Genomic DNA, 24436 nt, shown 5'->3' with positions numbered 1-24436 from the left:
ATTTGATTTCCCAAAGCTTAAAAAGCATTCCCCCTCCCAAAAACTATAGATTTCTTTCTCCAGTTTTTTTGTCCAGTGTGTATCTTGTAAACAGTAAATTTGATAATCTTTTTCTATTAAAAACTCTAAAACATCGATTCTTTTCCTATTTCCATATAGGCCGCGGCAATTCAGAGAACATATTTTAATGTGATTCATAAGCTGTGATTAGATACACGTGTTATATGTTTGTACATGTAATTATAATACATAAGGCAATAGATCCATAATAGCCATGTAATAATATGCCAAGTTATCTTTTCAAATACAATGTTCGATAGTATTTTATAGTTTTTATAACAGAACAAGTGTATACACTCCATTGAGGGCTGTACAAGTGTAAATGAATGTTTCACTATGAAAACAGGAAAACAACATCAACAAAAACACAAAAATAAAGCAAAAATAAAGAAACATTCAAAATGTGTTAATACATCACACATCTTGAGAGTCAGCATAAGGTAATAATGTGATCTGCAAATATACACAATATTGATAATTATTATACTGAGGTTGGAATGAGGTTCCAGTAAGGAAGATAACCCATAAATAATGACAGAACAATCGAGCAACCAACTATAAACAATTAACGAGTAATACAACAAACGGGGGAACAAAAATCGACACACACAAAATGGGACATCAGATATGCTCATCTATACTAGTTAATCATTATTTAAGAAAGCATATGCACAGCCCAGTTGGGTTTAAGTAAGAGGGACAACCCATACATAATTTTAAAAAAACGCAAAAAACAGACGCTTACAAACAATACACATTTAAACAACAGAAAAGGGAACACATATTTACACACAAAAGGAAAAATCAGAAGTACCCAGCATATTATTTTATATCTTTCAAGAAAGCATATGCCCACCAAAAATATACCTTCAATTTTCATAAATAAAAACTACAATTCCTGAAATATAAGGAAGATGTAACAACAGGCAAAGCCATCGATAACATTTAAAGCATATTTGAGCATTTAAACCTAAACCGAAAGCGAAATTAGTTTAAATGCTCTATGCTTTTGTGTGCAAACACTTTCCAAAACAAGAAGGGAAAAAGAATATTTCTTCAATATTAAAATGTGATAAGACCAACTAGCCAGAAGTTAATGTCTCTTTTTTATAGCATATTTAGTAGTAAATCACAGATTATAAAACGCACGGCCGTTAATCACAGGCGCCACCCTTTTTTAATAATACTTCCGAGGTTGCACAAAGGATTGACATTTCTACATGTCCTTTAGTTGTCACATGTTTTTGTTTCAACATAAATCAGACAATGCGATTCAGCAATGACTAAAGCATCCACATATTTACAGAAACACACAATTTTAACCCGTTTGGAAACGTAAGGATGTTGATACGTTGTGGCATGATGAAGATTTTAAAAGCAAATCGATGTCTTATGCCTGTGTGACGAGCAAATTTCCACCCAAGTATAACTACAAATAACGATTGCTTTGAACATGCACAAGTTGTTACTTGCGCAAAAACATTTGTTTGTTGCAGATCTAATTGACAATTTTACAAGTGCCCACACAAGATGTAGATAATGCCAAGAAAGTTGCGCTAAGGACAGGAGGTGGCGCGGAACTAACTCGAATTTATAGGGCATTGCTTGCAAGGAGATATAGGAGAAGTTATTGTTAAATACATAATATGTTTATTCCCTCGCAGATGTTACAATAATTATAGAACAAATTCTAAACAGACATTATCAATTTTATTGTTTTGGTCTAAACTTGTTTCTAGAGTACAGGTGGGTAAGCGTCCTTTAATTTAATAAAATGTCTTGGTTGATCTATTGATTCCGATTTTAAGTGCAGCGCTAACCTGGCTTATATTTCTTAATGATATCACAATTATATGGAAATCCGGCGTTCAAAGAAGCACATCAGTTCCGTTCTGTGCAGCGACTTTGCTGAAGAAAAAACTGTTTTCATTAAAACATCATTATCATAGAATTCGTATTATACAAAACATGCACATAATATAAAAAAGGCACTCTTTCTGAGAATTCAGAAGTATGTAAGAACCCCTCGATATAAATGAATGAAAACATAATTAGCATAAATGTACCATAGTAAAATAGTTTTTGCTATTTGATGTTCGGATAGTAAAGCATTTATTTTAAATATTGCATGATTTCAGTTCTAATAATGATATAAATTATGAAAGCATTTTGCCCGGAACTGTTGAGATTTTGTTTTGTTCTGTTTTCTGACGAAATACCATATTTACCTACTTCTTACGATACTTTTTGAAGAGAGCGACCATCACAATCAGTACAATAAGCGCAAGAACTGCGACACCGGAAGTTGCGAGCCCGGACTGAAGGTTGCTGAGGGTCCATGTACTGGTCTGTGACTGCACATGCCGGGTTTCTGTTTGAATGTGTATTTTTTAACATTACACATAAATAAGTCCTTTATGTGAATTTAAAATTTATGTGAACAACAATTTTGCAATATATATTTTGTAATATTTACCATCATGAACTTCATTCCTCGATTGTTAAATGAGTCCAATTTTGCAAAACGTTTTTCTCAATGAACAAAAAAATACGTAATTTTCTATTTCCACAAAAATCTGTTGATCTTATGAAATTGTTAGGACTTCAAGCGGTTTTTGACTTACCTTGATATTTACACATGTTGGCATTAAATGACCGATCAGTTGTTGACTGACCTCGAGTTCTATGTATGTTGGCATTATTTGACTGTCCTTTAGATTTACACATGTTAGCATTAAATGACCGATATATTGTTGACTGAAATTTAGATTTGCACATGTAAGCATTAAATGACCGATCAGTTGTTGACTGACCTCTAGTTGTATGTATGTTGGCATTATTTGACTGCCCTTAAAATTTACACATGTTAGCATTAAATGACCGATCGGTTTTTGACTGATCTTTAGATTTGCACATGTTAGCATTAAATGACCGATCAGTTGTTGACTGACCTCGAGTTCTATGTATGTTGGCATTATTTGACTGCCCTTAAGATTGACACATGTTAGCATTAAATGACCGATCGGTTGTTGACTGATCTTTAGATTTGCACATGTTAGCATTAAATGGCCGATCAGTTGACGACTGACCTCGAGTTCTATGTATGTTGGCATTATTTGACTGCCCTTAAGATTTACACATGTTAGCATTAAATAACCGAACAGTTGTTGACTGACCTCGAGTTGTATGTTTGTTGGCATTATTTGACTGCCCTTAAGATTTACACGTGTTAGCATTTAATGACCGATAGGTTGTTGACTGACCTTGAGTTTTATGTATGTTGGCTGTATTTGACGGACCTTTAGCTGTGTATATGTTGGTAGTTGTCAACTTACCAATAATTGTATATTTGTTGGCATTATTTAACGGACCTTAAGCTGTGTATATGTTGGTAGTTGTCGACTGACCTATAGTTGTATATATGTTGGCATTATTTGACGGACCTTTAGCTGTGTATATGTTGGTAGTTGTCAACTGACCAATAATTGTATATATGTTGGCATTATTTGACGGACCTTTAGCTGTGTATATGTTGGTAGTTGTCGACTGACATATAGTTGTATATATGTTGGCATTATTTGACGGACCTTTAGCTGTGTATATGTTGGTAGTTGTTAACTGACCAATAATTGTATATATATGTTGGCATTATTTGACGGACCTTTAGCTGTGTATATGTTGGTAGTTGTCGACTGACATATAGTTGTATATATGTTGGCTGTATTTGACGGACCTTTAGCTTTTTATAAGTTGGTAGTTGTCGACTGACCTATAGTTGTGTATATGTTGGCGGTTGTTGACTGAACGTTAGGTGTGTATATGTTGGTATTTGTTGACTGTCCTTTGTTTCGTTATATTTTAGCATTTTGGCTGATCTTCAGAGGTGGTCTTGGTATCATCTGTGGATTGGTTTGAAATTATAGATTACCTACCTTGTGCAGTGCTAATGACCGTGTTTCCATGGCAACCCAACACGTCGAAACCCAGAGCGATGGACCCCATCGATGCATTCGGATAAATTCTGTACACAAACGCACGAGTAAATGAATATTCATGTTATTTTCTTCAGACTTCAATAGAGACGCAAACACTGGGATCGATCATTGTCTCCAAACCCAATTTATCAAATGCCTGTTTTTAAATATCATATCTGCTTTAATATATAGAATATACTGGGCGATTATCTTATCAAAAAGTTTGAAATGGGACGAAGATGATATCGGCATAGGCATAGGGAAGCCGTTGATTTCCTGGTTATATTCCTCCGAAACTGATATTAATCTGTTATCTTACGACAGTTTTTATTACTTTTCTATGCACAAAACAAGTAAAACAAGGGCTGTTTGTAAAACATGCATGCCCCCCATATGGGCTGTCCGTTGTAGTGGCAGCCATTGTGTGAATACGATTTTTGTCACTGTGACCTTGACCTTTGACATAGTGACCTGAAAATCAATAGGGGTCATCTGCGAGTCACGATCAATCTACCTATGAAGTGTCATGATCCTAGGCAAAAGCGTTCTTGAGTTATCATCCGAAAATCATTTTTCTATTTCGGGTCACCGTGACCTTGACCTTTGACCTTGTGACCTCAAAATCAATAGGGGTCATCTGCGAGTCATGATCAATCTACCTATGAAGTTTCATGATCCTAGGCGTATGCGTTCTTGAGTTATCATCCGAAAACCATTTTACTATTTCGGGTCACCGTGACCTTGACCTTTGACCTAGTGACCTCAAAATCGATAGGGGTCATCTGCGAGTCATGATCAATCTACCCATGAAGTTTCATGATCCTAGGCGTATGCGTTCTTGAGTTATCATTCGGAAACTATTTTACTATTTCGGGTCACCGTGACCTTGACCTTTGACCTAGTGACCTCAAAATCAATAGGGGTCATCTGCGAGTCATGATCAATCTACCCATGAAGTTTCATGATCCTAGGCGTATGCGTTCTTGAGTTATCATCCGGAAACCTTTTTACTATTTCGGGTCACCGTGACCTTGACCTTTGACCTAGTGACCTCAAAATCAATAGGGGTCATCTGCCAGTCATGATCAATCTACCCATGAAGTTTCATGATCCTAGGCGTATGCGTTCTTGAGTTATCATCCGGAAACCATTTTACTATTTCGGGTCACCGTGACCTTGACCTTTGACCTAGTGACCTCAAAATCAATAGGGGTCATCTGCGAGTCATGATCAATGTACCTATGAAGTTTCATGATCCTAGCCCCAAGCGTTCTTGAGTTATCATTCGGAAACCACCTGGTGGACGGACCGACATACCGACCGACCGACCGACATGAGCAAAGCAATATACCCCCTCTTCTTCGAAGGGGGGCATAATAAAGAAGCATGCAAACATTGAGCGAAAGGTTCCCGATAAATTGATGAATAAGAAAGACTTTCAAAATGTTCATTTCAACATGACCTTTATTTAAAGAACACTGTTGAGCTGAAGATCGTTGAACGTAAAAATGGATTCAAGTGAAACATTTTTACGTTTCCTTATTGATTAAGGCACTATTGTAAGAATGTCCATTGTTTCTACTATTTGCTTACTTTTTGTCAGAAAAGAGAAGAGCCATGATTTTCCTAATTCATCTAAGCATTTTAAACCTCTGACATAGATCCATTTTTTGTTAACGACATTTGTACAAAAATAATTCTACCTATGCGTGGCTTTAGATCCAGGAAATATTGCATAAAAATCTAAAATTCTAACACTGTATTTTATAAAAAAAATCAGACTGGTTTTATCAGGTATCAATATTATTTGTGAGAATTTCGTATAAGTATCCAAGTGTATGTGTTTGTGCAGATTTGTGTCGATGGACGCAAATAAAAAACGGCTTCTTAGAAAAACATAGCCATAAAAATGCAAATGAATAACCTTATCCATCGTGCAGTCATGGCGGTGAAATTGCTGGTGACCGATGTGTTAGGGTCAGCGTTTCCGTCGAACAACTTCGCTTCACCGCCATCTCTAGTGTTCAGTAACGGACTGAAGTGGACACCGTCTGTGCTAAACAGGAATGTGTACGCTACCGTCCACTCCCGTCCGTCCGCCCGTTCCAGAATTGCCACGTCCGTGACGTCATAGGTTGCGAGGAGGTCTACCTGAATATAGGATTTGAAGTCCCGGGACCTGCAAGAAGTTTTCGTCGTTGATTATTTCTTAAATCTGTTTGTGTTAGCTCGATTGTTTCGGACGCCCATTGTTTATAAAGACACTCTCTAATCTGTTACCCGAGTAGACATAGTAGTTCGTGCTTTTGGAAAGATTCTGAAATCACTCCACGACCAGAAAACGAACCCCGTGCCTCTCTGCGTCTGTATTGTGACGTTTGAACTAAACAACATTCTACAATCAAGCTACTGGTTATTATATTGTTAAAGAATAGAACTAACATTGTTAAACTATGCAATATACAATGCAAAAAGAGGTATCTGTCCTTAGTGCAGCGTTGAAACGTTTAACACTCTTATTAAAAATAAAATTCGTACTTACATGTAATATAGATAGTAAAGCCATCGGTCAGATGGGCCTATCTGACTTAACTAATATATTGATACAAAGAGTATTGAACAGAATATACAACTGATAAAGCAAATCAAGTGTTTCCCGCGATATGAATAAAAAAGAATTAGGGAAGTTTTAATAATCAAAGGTAAATGCTCACAGGTGGGAGGGCGTGTGTTGGGTGCGCTTTCGTTTAAGGGGGCTTACGGTGTTTAAGTAAGATCAGTTGTAACTGACTAACACAATGGCGTCTTTTTCGGCATATTTGTAGAAGAGGCATGATATTTCCATCCTGTTAAAAACTTTTCATTTGTTTTAAATGCGTATACCGATTTGGATCTATGATTTTCGTTTTTCTCTATTTTTAAATTGCAAGATCGTATATCGTTATTAAAGAAAAAAAATATCAATAAATATGTTTTTTAATTTCGTGACCTTTGTAGAATCGAATGGGCGTTTTTATTTCAAATAAATATCATTTTATATACATGAAGTGGCTTAAAAGGCGAAAAGAACGTTCCTCATTCAATAATTAGCCTAAAACAGACGCCATTTTGTCAGTCAGTTGCAACTGCCCAAAATTAAACGCAGACAGCGCCCGTACACACATCCCCCCCCCCCCCCCCCCCCCCGTGAGTTTTGTTTATGAGTATTTAAGCCAAATATTAGTGTTTTAAACTAATGCGATACCATTTTTACCCACATAGGCCATATTTTGTTTTGCTGTTTTCCATGGTGATCATGTACTGAACCAAATACGTACGCTTATTATAAGTGTGCAATATATTTCATTATTTATACGCTCGCTTGGTACAGCTATTGGCATGTGATCCATTTCACTAACCGCTGGCAACATCGCCCTTTTAAATGCCCTTTAAGATTACCATCGTAGAAAGTTGCGACATGTAAATAATTATTTGACAACAGTTAAGCATTAATTGACTTCTACGTAAAACATTTTATTCGATCACACCCGGTGGCCACTTATATATATCGATCACATTTGGCTTCAAGTATTATTTATATTTAAAGAAACTCGACACTTTACTTGGAAGCCCATCCGCCCGCGTGTGTAACATCCGCCGACGACGACAGTTGAGTGTTCTGCACCGACAGCGGATTGCCGGCACCCGACGAATCATTGCGGGCTGAATAGAAAATACAAGTACAGTAAAACTATGATGTCACTGCACACTCTACGCTATATGCCTGGTAATGAAGAAATCTGAAAAATCTGCCGTCAGTACACCTCGTGATGAAAAATCGATTAAAATATTTGTTACAATATTTATGGTTGCAAATAGTTATCTTCTGTTGACTTTTTGCGTTTGATAGTTAATCATACATTACGGTTCGGATATCCAGAAAATTCACTGCTTTGTTTCAAATGAGAAAAAGTTACACACTTGAAATCCTTCCTAATATCGTATGATTTAAATTTCAACTGACTGGTAATTGTTGACCTATGACGAGGAGGTAAGCACTGCAATGAGTGTGTCGACAGTTATAGGACCAATAACATGTATTATGATATGCTGTTGTATGGTTGACGATCCGAATGTTGTTGTTTTTCCGCCGAATATAAAAGATGGTGTTCTTATTCAACAATCGTATAAATGTTATTTTGATCTAAATAAAATGTAATTTTCAAAGTTTCAAGTACGTTTAATGTCACTTTAATGTCACATTAACTATAATTATTGCAACAAATAACAGTATATTTTAGCAATATTTCAATTTTTTATTTGGACGCGATAGCGTACAAATACAGTCGATTGGTGTATAACGGATAGCTAAGGACTTCGAGTCTCATTTCAACGTATACACCATGCATTCGGTAATTAAACCATTAAACCTAGATAGACACATGTCTTTCCTATTGAAACATGCCAGTGGTTTTAAATTTCCGAAAAAATATTATTTGTTTACAGCGCGAATTTACGGTACACTGATTCAGCCATTACCGGATCGCTTAGGTCTTTATCGGATTACATGTGTATCGTGTTATTTCTTGAAATTTGACACAGCATTTGTAAAAAATAATTGCAATATATGTCCATTTCCAGAAAGGAAATTCATTTCTGCGTTTAATAAGACCAAATTCATGGAAATCGCTGCACAATTGATGAAGTAATTGCTGTTCAAAGCGATGCACCCTATATTCGGGTCATTTTGAGTTGAATCTAAATATAGATTTGATAGCGGAAAATATGTTTTCAGAGAAATCGATTTTTCATTATAATTTGATTGTTTTTCATTAAAAATGATGTTTTTACTTATTAATATCAAAGCCACACGCTTACCACATGGACAACTACAATTGAGTTTATATTTATTTTGAGACAATCCCCACATTCCTGAATATGGGTCACCACATGTCCGTTATTCACTAAATCCCGAGCTGCAGCTTTCATTCTTATTTTATATGGTACGCATCAATTTGGTTTCTGAGCATTCTTACTTTTGTAAAGGACACATAATACTAAAATATTACATCAATGAACATTATGTTTACCAAACAAAATCTGCAAAATTCAAGAAACCATTCGTCTGCACTTTTCCTGTCGTCACAAAAACGGTGCGTACATAACGTGACCTTGTTTTGCTTTCGAAAAAAGGAACAGTTGTAAATGTTTTCTTAGCAGTGTTAATAGTCATGTCAACACATCACATGTTATGTTAAGTGACTACATGACAACATTGGATGTGTAGCAACTTAAACCACCATCCATTTTATTACATTTCTGAATGTGTAGGATATTTTTTAATGTAAAGGTATGAAGTAGACACACATCTGAAGTATCTTTATTTAATTTTTTTCAAAGAAGATAGTTATGTAACTGTGGTGATGTATAATATTAATTGCAAGAGTTAATAACATTCCAGGTGTAGAATTCTTGAGCTTCATGCAGAATGAGATACAGTATTCCAGTTTCTGACTTCTGTTGATACTGTGATGTTCCTGAAAAAAAAGGTTTCTATAAGTTATAACAATAAACCATTCAATAACATTTAAAGACAGCATAGTTATTTGTTTTAAAATAATTGTTCTTTTCAAAGAAAAGTATTTTACCAAAGGTAATCAAACTTCTAATTTGCCCAAACTTAACAAATAATATATTTTTCCATACCCCACCCGCTTTTGGCATGTTTCGTTTTTACCTACTTTAAACACAATAAAATCAAAATAAAGCATAAACATAAACTACAATTAAATCAAAGATACTAAGCTAATAACAAATTACAAAAAAAATCATACCATATAAGTTATATCTGCAAATTATTGGGAAGTTATAATTGCATCAACACAGAACTCTATGCAGACGCACTGCAGTAGATGATCGAGTACCCCCCCGACCTCACTAAATCCACTCAGAGTTGTCTCCCTTAAAATAATGTCGAAAAGGTCACACATCAACAAAAGCATGAATCGACTTAACAATGATAGGCTTTTTGTATTCAAATAGAAAACTATAAATCTTAACATAAATGAAAGTATTTTGCAAAAAACGTTTAAGCTATCCGTTACTCACTAAAATCCGCTATACACCAATCGACTGTAATGTAGCGAGTTTTGCAAGCCAGTATGAGCTTAGGTACGCTGGGCGGAGCGTCGTTGTAAACAATCGATATTGGCCAATGAGAGTGCACGCTTCGCATTAGCGACAGCACTCGTAGGCCTGTATAAGTGCAGTAAAATTATGCAGTCGATAAATGAGTCGGAACAGTGGTGTAATGGTAGATCGCTGGCGTAGTAAACGAGTGTACCCTGGTTCGAATCCCGCCCTGACCACTGGAATTTTTCTGAGCAAGAGATTTATTCCACATTTGCTCTTCTCGTGGAAATTGCGCACTACATTCAAAATACAATTAAATCATATATTTGACGTAAAGAATTTTAATAACTTAAAGTTGAATTCATTACATACCACTAAATTCTTTTGTCGAATTCTCGAATTGGCATAAATAAATTTGTAATCCGAAACTCGCTTCTGAATATTATTGTCAACGCCACATTAACAAATTGTAGCTTCAAATAAACAGTGCTTCGTGTATTTTTGCGGTTTCTCTGTCTCAGTAAAAAGCGCGCGAAAACTATGAAGACGTGTACAACGTCACGTGAAATGTGTTGGTGTATTTATTGAACAGCAAGTCTGGCGACATACGTGTGTTCAGTTGGAAAACCCCGTCTCGATTGGACATTATTTCATCACATCTTTTAATTGTCACATATGCCAAAACTTAATTTGCTACTTAAGAAAAAAGGTGAATGTTTATGTTTATGAAATTCTTGAGTTTACTATTTAAAATGGAATGTACGGGATAATCTGGCATTGAACAGCGACGAGAAAAGAAGTAAGTATGCAGTAATTGATAAGAGTTGCGCTGATACGGATGCCTTGGGGAATCGATCCAGTTGGGATTATGCGAGTCTATGCGTGAGAAAAAGTGCTCAGCAATAAAATAAATGTCGTTATCCATGACGTAATAGTTTTTTTTTAAAGCGTCATAACGGACCAAAATAACGTCATAAGTAACGTACAGAGGGGGCTCATCTTTCTACGTTATGTAATTTGTCATGTCGGCAAAATTGTTGCTCAATAATTTAAAGAAAATAATTAAAATATTAGATACACATAACACAACATGTACATGATTCTAGGCTAGTTATTATCTAGCAAGGAAACCGACATTCTAAAGATGGTTGCCATTGCAGGAACCAATTGCGAAAGAAAAAGAGACATATTGTTGTTATTTTGTCTAAGTTATCTCTATAACATAACTATTAGGATAAACAGTGCACCCACAATTCGACCCGTGCTTTAAGACACACTCTTTATAAATTTGAATGGGTTTTGTTCATTTCAAACGTGCGATACAAAAAGCTGTAACATAATTTTGAAAACTGAGTCGCGTCTAAGATTATGCAATAGCGTACAAATTCAGTGCTTTCAGCGCTTTGATTAACATAATTCAAAGGTTTTAAATCGAAAACTTATTTTTATTTAGAGTTGGTTTCGAGTTGCGTTCATTTAAACAATACTTACATTTTAGTTTAGAAATCAGGTGAGCATTACCTAGAAGTCAGTACAAACCAACAAAATTAGCTGAAATCATGAACATAATATATCGTGGCTTGGTGTCATAATTAAAGATTTATACGACCCCATGGGGCATCATTTGAACACAATTGATTGAGGGCCACCATCTGAGGATGATAAATGGCCCTTATGAATTTCTCTATTAACTGTAAAACGTGCTTTAAGAAAAGACCATCGAATGACCATGTAATGTTGTTGATGCTAGTAATAAATTAGTTATACACTCCAATATAACGTCACCACAAAGAAAAATATGTGTTCAATAATGTGATAAATTTACATTTAAAGAATATCAGGCTCTACATACGTCGGGTGTTTTATAACAAAAATGTCAACGTATATTGTAAACTTCTAAGAACACGAACACGTGTCTAATTCGTTCTAATTATATAAGTCTATATACATACAAACATACCTTCACACTTGCAATAGTATCTGATTTGGTAGTCACTGCACGGGATCGGGTCATTGTCACCGTTCAGACACACGGAGCCGCCCTCCATGGTGCACTGCGTGACTTCCCCAGTACTGTAAGAGGCGATGCCGTCCACTGTCTGACATTCCACAGCGGTGATCTTGCCAGCCGGACAGAAGGCCGAGCGCTGAGCAGCGGTCCACGACTAAAAGTGCGGACGCAATTTGGGATCAACTATCTGGTGTAAGGCAGAATATATTTTGATTATAATTTCGGGTAAACAGTTATCTTTTATCTTTTTGTCTGTGTCTTACATGACTCACAACGAAAATATGTGTAACAATCTTGCAATCTCTCTAGTAATGAAAGGGCTTATTAGCATGTGTAACAATCTTGCAATCACTCTAGTAATGAAAGGGCTTATTAGCATGTGTAACAATCTTGCAATCACTCTAGTAATGAAAGGGCTTATTATCATTCCTAGTTGCCAACGATAATACATTACATAAATGCACCTAGCTTTTGATGGAAACGATTAACGCATGATTACTTCAACCTTTGAATGAATTGAATAGTTCAGATAATATAGATATCCCGTCACAACTTAACAACGATGCATGTTCTATGGTTACCCACCTCTCGGTCGCCGTCACCGGTGTCGGGCTTGTCCTTGTTGATCCAGGATGACCACTGGCTGGTGCATGGCAATGATGTCTGGCTGGTGGTCAATTCTGAGTCATAGAAATGTACACACGCGTTGAGATCCAGATCATATGGAAACTAGATATATATAATTTGATCTATAAGATGATCTTTTTTCAGGCACGGAGGCAAAAGTAAAATAAATTAATAAATTATTTGTGTATTTAGTGTGGTTCGTCTATTTATTTTTCTTGTGACATAAACTTACTAAACAGTTTGAAGTATATATTTATTTTAACGAACATATAACTGAATTCATTCTAGTTAGGAAGTAAGCACAAAGTAAATATTTTATCAATTACTAGTACTTTATTGATTGATTTATATCATAACGATAGTGATATGATAATTGGAATCTTAGATCCACTTCGAGTACGACATGTTTGATTTTACACGAAAACAAACAATTGCATTTAACTTACATTTTAATTGAAACTGACCATAACAACTGCAAACAACTCACGTTTATATGGATTCTGGGTAGAACCATGAGGAGTCAATGTTGGTGTGTTGGAGCCGACAGTTGCGGGTAGAGTCGGTTGAACTGGAATTTTGAAACACTCATTTTATTTTCCTGTTGGAACATCCGCATGGGCCACTTATTTGCGTCGATTTAATGACGATGCAATAAAGTTGTGTAGTATAAAATGCTGAGGTTATAAAACAGGTAGTGTATTAAAGCACAAGTAGGTATATACAATTTATGTCATTTAGTGCTTATATTTGCAAATTCCCTTAATATGTCGTACTACATTATATCGTCTCAGATTATCCTGTGCAAAGGATAATTTGGGCGATACATTGGCATTAACTTGATTATTGATTCCATAAAAGCGTAAAGAGTCGTCCAGGATAAGTCGTTGCGTACTGCGCAAATGCATTAAACCCATAGAGCGGCTCAAACTTAATTTTCGGAGTAAACCAGAAGTAAATACACGTGCACACCTTTGCAGTCGCAGAAGTATCTGATTTTGTAATCACTGCACTGAACGGGGAAGTTGTCGTCGTTCATGCATCTAGATCCGGTCTCCAGCGTGCACTGCTGTATTTCACCGGTACTGTAGGATGCGATACCGTCCACAGTCGCACACTCGATAGAGGTCACCTTGCCCATTGGGCAGAACACGGACTTCTGGACGGCGCTCCACGACTGAAATGTCAAATAAACCGCCTTCTTAAGACATACAATTGTAAGTACAAAAGTTCATACTCGAATTATTGAAAGCATTTGCTTGAAAATTAAATTTCAACACAAGACTAACCGATATAAATAGACACATGTATAAAATATATAAACCGAAAAGAACGTTCAGGATATTTCCTGAACAGATCTAGTCATACTTCATATTATATAATCAAAGTTCGATTTCATGAGTTTTATTCCAGGTTATAAATTACGTTTATGTTACCTCAACGTCACCGTCGCCATCTGGGGTGTCCGTGTTGATCCATGACGACCAAGCGCCGACACATGCTAGCGGGACGCCAGTGGCTGTTGCAGTAACATTCGTGCGGTATGGAGTAGCTACTTGAAACCACAATGCAATTTGACAATCTAATTATTTGTAAATGGGTATACAATTCTTATTACTGTGCGTGTATGCTTAAATTACGAAACCGCATTTGCGATGCACGTCGTGTCTATCGTGTCTTTTGATAATTACACAAACTGCATAGATGTATTTCATATATGATTGTGACACGAAAGAGTAAAAACTATTGAAGGGAACAGCATTATTCAGTTTTATTTACGCAAAGATTTCCAAACATGTCATGTCTTATTCCTAAATCGTATTCTTAGTGAGAAATACCAATTTTGCTAAAGCAAGCACAGTACTTATGCTCTGCACCATCAAACGCAGAAAAATGGTAATTTAGGTAAATAATACACCCAACAGGATACAATGAACGTTTTACTAATTGTAAAAAAATCCGAGAAGCGTCGCCCATCGTTTATCGTTGCACATTCACTATTCTGTAGGTAAATGAAAGCAGCTTCACATTTCTATACCGGTCACTGTTGGAGTTCTTGTGGTGACTCCAGGCGTTGGGGTTGGCGTTCCATGTGAAATAGTAACCGGAGGATTGGTGGGATGGGCTGAAAATAGTAAACAACTTTTGTGTTTAAGACGACGTTAAGAAGAAAACGTGCACGATTTAGAGTATAATATTAAAATGTGTGTGTTTTCGTGAAGGGCACAAACAATATTACCATTCGCCAAACGACAAATACATACGCTTGTATTGATAATTTCTTACATATATGTATATATGGATGCTGTGTGTCTGGTAGATTTTTAGTGTGTGTTTGTCAATTATTACATGATTGAGCAATTTAATATTAACAGAGAACTGATAATAAGTAATAACCTTCGCAAGTGCAATAGTATCTGATCTGGTAGTCACTGCACGGGATCGGGTCATTGTCACCGTTTAGACACACGGAGCCGCCCTCCATGGTGCACTGCGCGACTTCTCCAGTACTGTAGGAGGCGATGCCGTCCACTGTCTGACATTCCACAGCGGTGATCTTGCCAGCAGGACAGAAGGCCATACGCTGAGCAGCTGTCCACGACTGCAAGCGGAAAATAAAGTAAACGCACTACACTATTTGTTTTGGGAACAAACAATAATGTTTATATATCCATGTTGGCAATATAATCATGTTTCTAAACCGAGACTGAGATAAGCTCTCGGTACAGTAGTTTAGCACAAGAAAGTTGTAAATTTGTGTATTTCATAAATACATACATAGCCATGACTGTGTGTCCCATACTACTATCACACTTAAGCATTACCGATGTGTAGCGTTTCAAAACTAAGACATTGTTAGATCTGTGCGATAAAACATCAGTTTATTATTTCGTGCATATGGCATATAGCAAATGTTGCCAGCCTCATTGAGCCATACGCTGATTGACCAGCAAGGATTTGAAAACGGTACATTTTGACTCAAACTGTCAACAAGAATCAGCGTGCGCAATCATTTAAACAAATAAAAGAAACATGTATTGATGTTGCGAACGCGTTTGAGCGGTAATATTGACGCACCTCTCTATCGCCATCGCCGCTGTCCGGGGTGTCCGTGTTGATCCAACTTGACCACTGGCTAGTGCACGGCACTGGAGCCTCTGTTGGTGTTGTGGAAAATATGTGGTTGGTTGTAGAGCCGTTGTCTATAATGAAAATACATTCAATTTAATAATTGTTTAGTTCCGTTATATTTCCCCAAGAAAAATTACTATTCACGGCTATTTTTGGTTTCTATCCAATGAAATGTTGACATTTTATATGCAATTTGTGTATTTTTTTCAAGGATTTTCATCTTTTCCGCTTAAAAAGACTATAGGCATTTCATTCGGACAAGCAATTAAATATTTTTCTTAGTTTTAGGCCAAAGACATGTCTTACCAAGGTATGGTGTTTTTGTAGGTCCGCCAGGAGGAATTAATGTGGGCGTGTTGGACCCAATATGGCCGCCTGGCAGGGTGGGCAATTCTGTAGCACAGATATTGAGAACGAGAAAGTATAATATGTCACCACTTGAGAAAGATAAAAAATACCAAATTATAACTGCTACAATAATTAAACATAAATTACAATTCATTTAAGAGTTAATTTGAAACTCGTGTGATTCAATCAAAAATTAAAATTAACATCCAAAAATGGTCAATTCACATCCTCAATGATACAAAGACAGATACAGAGAACAGAAATGATTTCGAGTCTGGTCTACAGTGTAAATATCCCATGTCGATCTGCTTTAACAGCGATTGTGGTAATTTGTAATACGTCAGGGGACTTATAACCACGCTTAATAAGCTCGTCAAACATTATTGAACGCCTGTGAATGTTTTAACCCATTTATGCTTTGCGTCTAGAAAAAAGGCCTTGGCAAACAGCGTAGACCCAGACGAGACGCCGCAAAAAGCGGCGTCTCATCAGGGTCTGTGCTGTTTGCTGAAAGGAATTTCTGTAAGAAATATTCTCTATATAGAAATAAGTATACCAGACATCCCTAATTTTGGAAATAAATTGATCCAATTTAGAAGGATGGGAGAGTCCACTAGGCATACATGGGTTTAATTGTATCATACTGAGGAGCTGAGTGCATTTGAAACCACAGTTTCTCTTAACGGCAATTACTTTCACACTTGCAGTAGTATCTGATCTGGTAGTCACTGCACGGGATCGGGTCATTGTCACCGTTCAGACACACGGAGCCGCCCTCCATGGTGCACTGCGCTACTTCTCCAGTACTGTAGGAGGCGATGCCGTCCACTGTCTGACATTCCACAGCGGTGATCTTGCCGACCGGACAGAAGGCTGCTAGTTCTCCCTGAGTCATGACTTCCCTGTCACCGTCGCCAGTTTCCGGTTTGTCTCTATTGAGCCAGCTTGTCCACTTGCTGGTGCAGGCAACTGTGGAAGAAAGAATTGTGTGCGTCAGATAATTGCCATACCTTTGGAATATGTATTAACCGATTAGTTGAAATATCAATACATGTACAAAGGTTGACACTTATAAACTATTTCACGGTAAATGAAAACAGTGCTAAGGTGTTTACAATCTACATAGTTGCTTACCAGCTTGGATAATGAAACCAACTTATTTAAATTTGTATGCCCGCACGAAACAGTTGAAAATCGTAAATTAATGTCGTATTCAACTAAGAAAAGTTAGTGTTATACTACATATCTTTGGCGACACAATCGGTATTGAGAACAAGCAAGATGTAAGCCATTCTTTGAGTATTTAAATAAATTTAATAAAATCATCATGGATTCAAATGTGCAAATCTAAGCCGGGTCTTAGTGTTTGTTTTTTCTGATTAGCGAGGTCTTACCGAGGTATAGATTCCCGGTAGGTCCGTCCGATGGAGTGAGTGATTGAGTGTTAGACCCATAACGGCCGCCTTGTAGAGTTGGTAATGATATATACAGTAATGTTAAGAAAAATAGTAAATAATAGGATGCATTGACCATTAAGAAAAAAGACCAAATAGAAAATTAGAAATGATCCGCATTAGAGTTGTTGCAATAATTTCAAGAAAGTTTTACTACAATAAAGATGACCTGAAATGGGTCAAATCCGACTATAGCACCAAACTTTGTCCTATACACAAATATGTATCATTTGCATGATGCGAATTTTATGTTCGTAGTTTGTTTTAAAGCTCAATTTTGAAATCGTTTTCTAAAATATACCCGATTTAATGATACAATTACTAGAATTACGAATCGCTTAGTCTTCTCTTTATCTTAAGGTCAAATATTCTAGTATTGCTTTACCTTTGCAGTCGCAGAAGTATCTTATCTTGTAATCGTTGCACGGGACGGGGACATTGTCGGCGTTCGTACATCTAGCATCAATGTCCATCCACGACGTCCAGTCGCCCACACACGCGGGTGGCGCGGAAGTGGTTACTGAACCGAATATGCTGGTTGATGCCGCGCCGACAGTGCTAGCTATTTCGCCAAACCAATGGTATTATTCATTAAAACAATGAATGTCCAAAGTAAAACTAGATAAACAGTGTACATCAAATCAATTTATCATTTGCCAACTCCTGCGGCAATCACTTTTGCAAAACTTAATTAGAAACAAGACCTAGTTTACTGTCATAATTTGGTCGGACGTTATATTGCAATGTGTTACTAGCTTAAAATACTTACACATGTTCTTTTCCTGGGAACATGTTCAGTCTGACATTTATAGGTAAACTGATGCGTGATGAAATACGTTGTCATTTCAAATCGTGTTTTAATTCATCTGGAACTGCGTTAAATAGCTTTATGCAAACAAATGTCCTGGTGGATTTAAAACAAGAAAATATATATTAACTGTTGTGTTCCAGTATGTTTAATCGCACAAGTTGATTGTGAGACGTTGTATTCATCAACCCTACACGAGTGGTATACAATTGATTACAAACTAGAATGATACAACTCATCGGAACACCACAGCTCCCCACCATCCATTAGTAGCTTCTTTCGTTAAAAAGAAAAAAGTCACAAACGCAAAAAACACATGTTTAAATTCCGAACAATTTTTTTTTATCGAACTACGATAATATTCACATGCCAGCATTACCTCGTAATGATGCGAATATTAACGATGTCAGCTTATTGAAACGGTCCACTGTGCTAGTACGGAAAGTTATTTCACAATGAGAAATAAGAGAATTGTATCCGGCCTTTTATTTAATTAATACCGATGTCAGACCATGAAAATGACATTAAATGAAAAGAAATTACTAAAAACTTGTATCATATGTTTTTTTCCGTAAAATACAAATTAATCAACACACTTTCATAAATTCTATTCCCTTAATGTGTTCACTGACTTATTATCTCAAACATTTTTGTGTTTGATGATTCGATACGGTTGCATTACACGTACAACACTGTATATGGCGGAAGATGCATTAACATACACCGTGACATGCTTTACTCGTGCGTAAATGTGCTATATATGTGATCAATAAAAAAGATAACATACAATTGTTGTGTCCGATATTTAGACATTCAAACTTCAATGAGGCAAATAAAAAGAACAAACCTTGTACGATAAAATTAATCCAAACTATGAATGCGAAGAAATGATGAATACCCATGGTATATGATGTCCTCAATCTTGTTTGTACAGTTATTATTAATGAATCGAGCTTAATTGTTAAGATTGCATGAATATTAGAAACAGAATTGCTCAACCAAAAATTGAAAACATTTAGTTGAAAATAAAAAGCCACTCTTGTTGTCAAAGCACGACGCATGCAGAGAGAATATCTATATGATTTGTATTCAGCAAAATCAAACAGGTTCCTGTCGTAAAGCCTGTTGGCGCTCGAGAGAGACCGGGTTTGATTCGTGCACTTGGGTATTCCACGGCTGATTTATCGACACCTATCTAAACCAATCACATAATACACTGTAGCATGGTGCATAAATACAATGCTTATCGTTACGTGTCAATATATTAAACCTCACTTAATTAACGCATCATCCTAACATAAGCAGAAGCACAAAGTTGTTTTTAAAACATGTTGGTGTTAACTTCATCAATCGTCTCAGGTATAAAAAGTTAAGGATTATTGCCGATGGGCTTACTGTAATTATTAATAATTAATTGCATTTTCTGAATGAAAAGAAATCTAAGCGGACAGATCAGCTTGGATAAGTGATAGTATACTGACGCAGCTCACAATGAAACCAATGCGGACAACGTTGGAGCAAAGTATTAAAGATAACATTCCACACCTCAAGTTAAAATCCTCTGGAAGGTAAAAAGTGTCAGACCCAATTGTTATATAAAATAAATATGGACCATTTGATTTGGAGTTAAGTTCAAGCCATTAATCGTTGTCCCTGTAAACCTTGTAAATCTTTGCCATCATGATTTAATACTTTCTATAACAATTTAATGCCGGAAATGTAAACGTTTTAGTGTCTTGTTCTGTAGGTACATGTATTACAAGCTTTTGCACTTACATTATACATATACTTTAATTTAGATTCATAAAGTATTGTATAAGTCTCACTAACTCACTCATTAACCTCTCACTTAAACACTCACTCACTCGACGACCCACTCCTTCCCTCACTCACTAATTCATTTTATTTGCTTGTAAATATATTACAATGGATAGCATCTATTTTGTTTGTCAGATTGCAAGTTTCAAATTAAAATTAGTTTTCAATTGATAAAAAGATATTGTCACTGAAATGACTGAATCAATATCTGTCATAATAAAAGAATAGTTGAAACCAAATCTGGTAAAACATAACGATCGCGAACATATCACGAAAATATATGACGATATCAAACAAACACTAAATTCATGCTGGTTGTTCCTCCAACTAACTGATTTAAAAAATGTATTTTCATAATGTATGTTGATAATAATCATGGATATGGAGGAAATGTGCGTTTATGTTTACTTAAATGGGTTAAATGACTCGATCAGTGATTTTAAAGCGAAAAAAACTAGCTTCTGAATTCGATATTAAACACTACTTAATATGCAAGCCAAATTGATCTGACCATAATGTTGAACCTTTGTTATGATATGAACAAGTATCAAATGATAGTTAAGCTAGCTGTTCTGAGTAATACACTGATGCGAAGTGAGAATTTAAATTCTGTATGACGATTTGTACGTAAATAAATGCTTAAATACTTAAGTTAGGGTTCTCTCCTGTTGTTGCAGCTGTAGTTTCGCTGTATGGACATGTAATATTCAAAACACCATGAAGTTTTGACATTTGTTTCTTTTACCGGCCATGCGAATCTGAGGTACGTACATTTTGGACAGTGGCATACGTACTCATTTAAAACTTAATATAGACTGAAGTGCCTAACAAAGAAACCAATTATAAGTAGTACAGTATGTGACATGCATTTTCGGTTTGTTTTCATATTTTCATTTAAACAACATTAATAGTTCAAACCTGTGATATGACTATACACATCAGTGCTTACATCGTTCACCTGTTTTTCAGGTTGCATTAATGCAATAGGAAAGTTATTTTAACGAGTAGTTAAGTGTACACGCTCTTCATTGCCAAGGATGAAACTTGATTAACCCTTTGCATGCTGGGAAATTTGTCGTCTGCTAAAATGTCGTCTGCAGAATTTCTAAAATTAGCATTTTCTTCGATTTTTTTCAAAGAATACTATCAGAATAGCAAACAGTTTGGATCCTGATGAGACGCCACGTTCTGTGGCGTCTCATCTGGATCCAAACTGTTTGCAAAGGCCTTTAAAATTCAGCTCCAGCGCTTTATGGGTTAAACGAAACTCATAAATATGTTAGTGCCCCATAGTGACCGTAAGATGCTCAGGCAGTACAAATAGTAACTGAATGTTTTAAACAATGTTGCAAAGCAAAATTGCTTACAAAATGAGAGTGCTAACACTATGAACTACATGTATATAAATTGTAGTAGCCTGTACATTGTTAATTTGCCACTAAATTTCCAAACCTCACTTCTTTCTAAAATGTTTAGTAAAAAAACGTTTTAATTCATTTAATGTGTAAATTTGTTAGGCGTGTAAACGAGAAATCCTATCAAGTGTTATTAACCTGAATTTAAAAAAGTGGTTTTAACTACCGTTAAGCTCAAAAACATAACCAACCTCTTTGCCGTGCAGTTTGCATTGCAGTAATCTGCAATACACATTTCATAAAAATATGTACATGTCAATTCTCCGTTGAACTATATTACATACATATTGCACACATCTACTTTTATGTCTTCATGCAAACAATTGATTAAAAAATGAAGTCTGATTGAACAAATTCACCTTTTTCAGTTTGTTCATTTATTTGTTAGATGACAAAAGTCTATATCGAAACAAGGTGTGTTTGAACAGTTTGTCCCAGTTATTTAACGTGTCTTTGAAACGAATATGACAGAGATTGTAAATTTTGTGGTATCGCACGATTTTAGATCATTGGGAGACATAACTAATACTTATTATTAAATAGTAAATTGCTCTGCTATGAGAAATCGTTGAAAAACTTTCCACGAATCAAATATCCAGACTGATTCCTACAGTGAAATGTTTAAGTTGTACATGAACATGCGCCTTCCGAGGTGTGAGGTATCTCAAATTGCACTATTATATCATATAGTTTATGTTGATTGCGTCAACGCGAGATCCTACGTGCAAAACAGTTGCAACATAAATTAAACGTATCTCGGTTTGAGATCAGACCTACAGTAAATAACAAATCGAAACCAGATCACACCCATAAGGGCCGTTGGCAATAGTATTCATGGAAGAACTTGGAAGCCATAGTTGTCAGACTCAATGATGTTCCACTGTATATTAACCGATTTTAAATGTTAAATATTCGAGTATGTTCTATAAAGGGACATAACTCTTACATAAGGTAAAGAACTTGAAATGTAGGTTATATCTCTTGAATCCTGTAGTTCAACCATTTACCACTCAGATACCCACTACGACGCGTTTGTGGTTTCTTTAAAGATCAAATTTAATTAAAGACCTTTCTAACTAGATTTAAGTTTAAAAGCTTCTTTTCAAACCCTATGGTAATGATGAGCAGCATCATTTATTGGCAGGCTGTTCTGGTTTTATGCTGGTTGCATATAGCCATTTTCAGGATATCTTATGACCGAGAAAAGGTTACATCGTAATATAACATCGCTCCATATACAGCACTCTTCAATATTCCCATCGGAATTTCTCAATTTTGTCAAAGATTGAAAACATTATTTATTCAAATAATCGATATCACAATCCTGTCTTACAGACGTTCCATTCATAGATATCATAAAGTGAAAACGAAATTATAATGACGCATTTGTAATGCTCCACAAGGTTTAGACTTTCATTCCGATTGAAGCAAAAAATGTTTGCGGTGATATTAAAATTGATTTACATGCATCCCAAATAGTATAGTTTTGGTAGTAAATCTATTTATTTTTTGTTGTTGTTAAAAATCAACAACACGAAAACACGCGACAAGTAATTTTAGAATACCTATTTATCCATTTATTGTACAACTTGCATATTGATATGTATTTTTCTTTACGTTTTATGTACTTTCTTTGTTTACATTAAATAATCATGATAATTCAACCACAGACCCGCAGACTAGCACGTTGTACAAAATAAGTAGTAAACGTTTTACACCTATTATGAAGGTCCCGCAATATCACCTTATTCCGTACATTTCCGGAGTGCAGGCGCTAAACTAAGATAATTGAAAATAACACCAAGATATCGGTTTTTGCATTTACCGTAGTAAATATCTATGCCAGGGTGCAGGATCACGTGACTTTGTGGGGTTCTTAATTAAACTTTAATGGATGTAAACACAACGACAAGTTGTGCTTTATTTCAAATAACTTTTCAAAACAATTTTTCTTAAAAATTTCAACTAGTGCATACAAGACAGTTTTTTGATGCTAATGACATTGTGAAATAAATCAGAATAATTGTATTTAATAAGCCTGTGTTGTTGGCTAAATACGCTGTTTATTGAGAAAAATCGTGACAATCTTAAATAATTTATCCATATTCGCTTAAACTCAACAGAAACAACTAAAAGGTTTATTTTCGATATTATTGTGTTTGATATATGTTGAAATAATACTTCGCACTTTGACTCGGTATTCGGTCACTAAATGGTCCGGGGAAGACATAATGAACTATCGATAAACGTTAAAACTGTCACCACCGGAAATAGATGACCAGCGAAGCGAAAGTAAACATCACCCAAGAGGTAGTGCTCGTGAAAAGAATAAGTTGTACCATTTTTATCGCGAACGTTTTCCAAAAACTATGTGACAAAACAAAAGTTGACATATTAAACTTCTATCGTAAGTAGATTGAGTTCTTTACTAATACATTCGAGGGTTGAAATAGATCAGTCATCAGCTACCTGGTACCGCAAGTTAAGTTCATCGGGACATCTTTTTCCTTTTGTTCGAGTAAAGTATACTAATTTTGCCGAATGTTTCAATGTTGTGCAAATAAAATTATAAAAATGTCGGTTTTGCAAGCTTCAGCCCAAACATCTAGTTAGTATGCAAATGTTTGGCTAAAATATATACTTCGTTGTGTACGGCGAATAGAACCTGATGTGGACGGCGT

General features: G+C 35.8%; 1 protein-coding gene across 1 annotated transcript; it reads right to left on the bottom strand.

Annotated features, from left to right (window-relative positions):
* Positions 1-1909: 1909 nt before the first annotated feature.
* Positions 1910-18789, bottom strand: LOC127854744 (mucin-5AC-like). Its single transcript, XM_052389801.1, has 16 exons — positions 18783-18789; positions 18100-18276; positions 16954-17229; positions 16219-16305; positions 15859-15983; positions 15178-15382; positions 14819-14905; positions 14217-14335; positions 13753-13957; positions 13271-13351; positions 12742-12836; positions 12106-12310; positions 7637-7736; positions 5959-6213; positions 3993-4081; positions 1910-1968 (listed from the first exon to the last, which is right to left on the bottom strand). Exons 1-16 carry the CDS (start codon positions 18787-18789, stop codon positions 1910-1912), a joined length of 2172 nt encoding a protein of 723 aa, XP_052245761.1.
* Positions 18790-24436: the final 5647 nt, after the last annotated feature.

The sequence above is a fragment of the Dreissena polymorpha genome, chromosome 13 (assembly GCF_020536995.1).
Source record: "Dreissena polymorpha isolate Duluth1 chromosome 13, UMN_Dpol_1.0, whole genome shotgun sequence".
Taxonomy (NCBI): Eukaryota; Metazoa; Mollusca; class Bivalvia; order Myida; family Dreissenidae; genus Dreissena; species Dreissena polymorpha.
The sequence above is the reverse complement of the archived record's forward strand: the minus strand, read 5'-3'. Positions and strand labels throughout refer to the sequence as shown.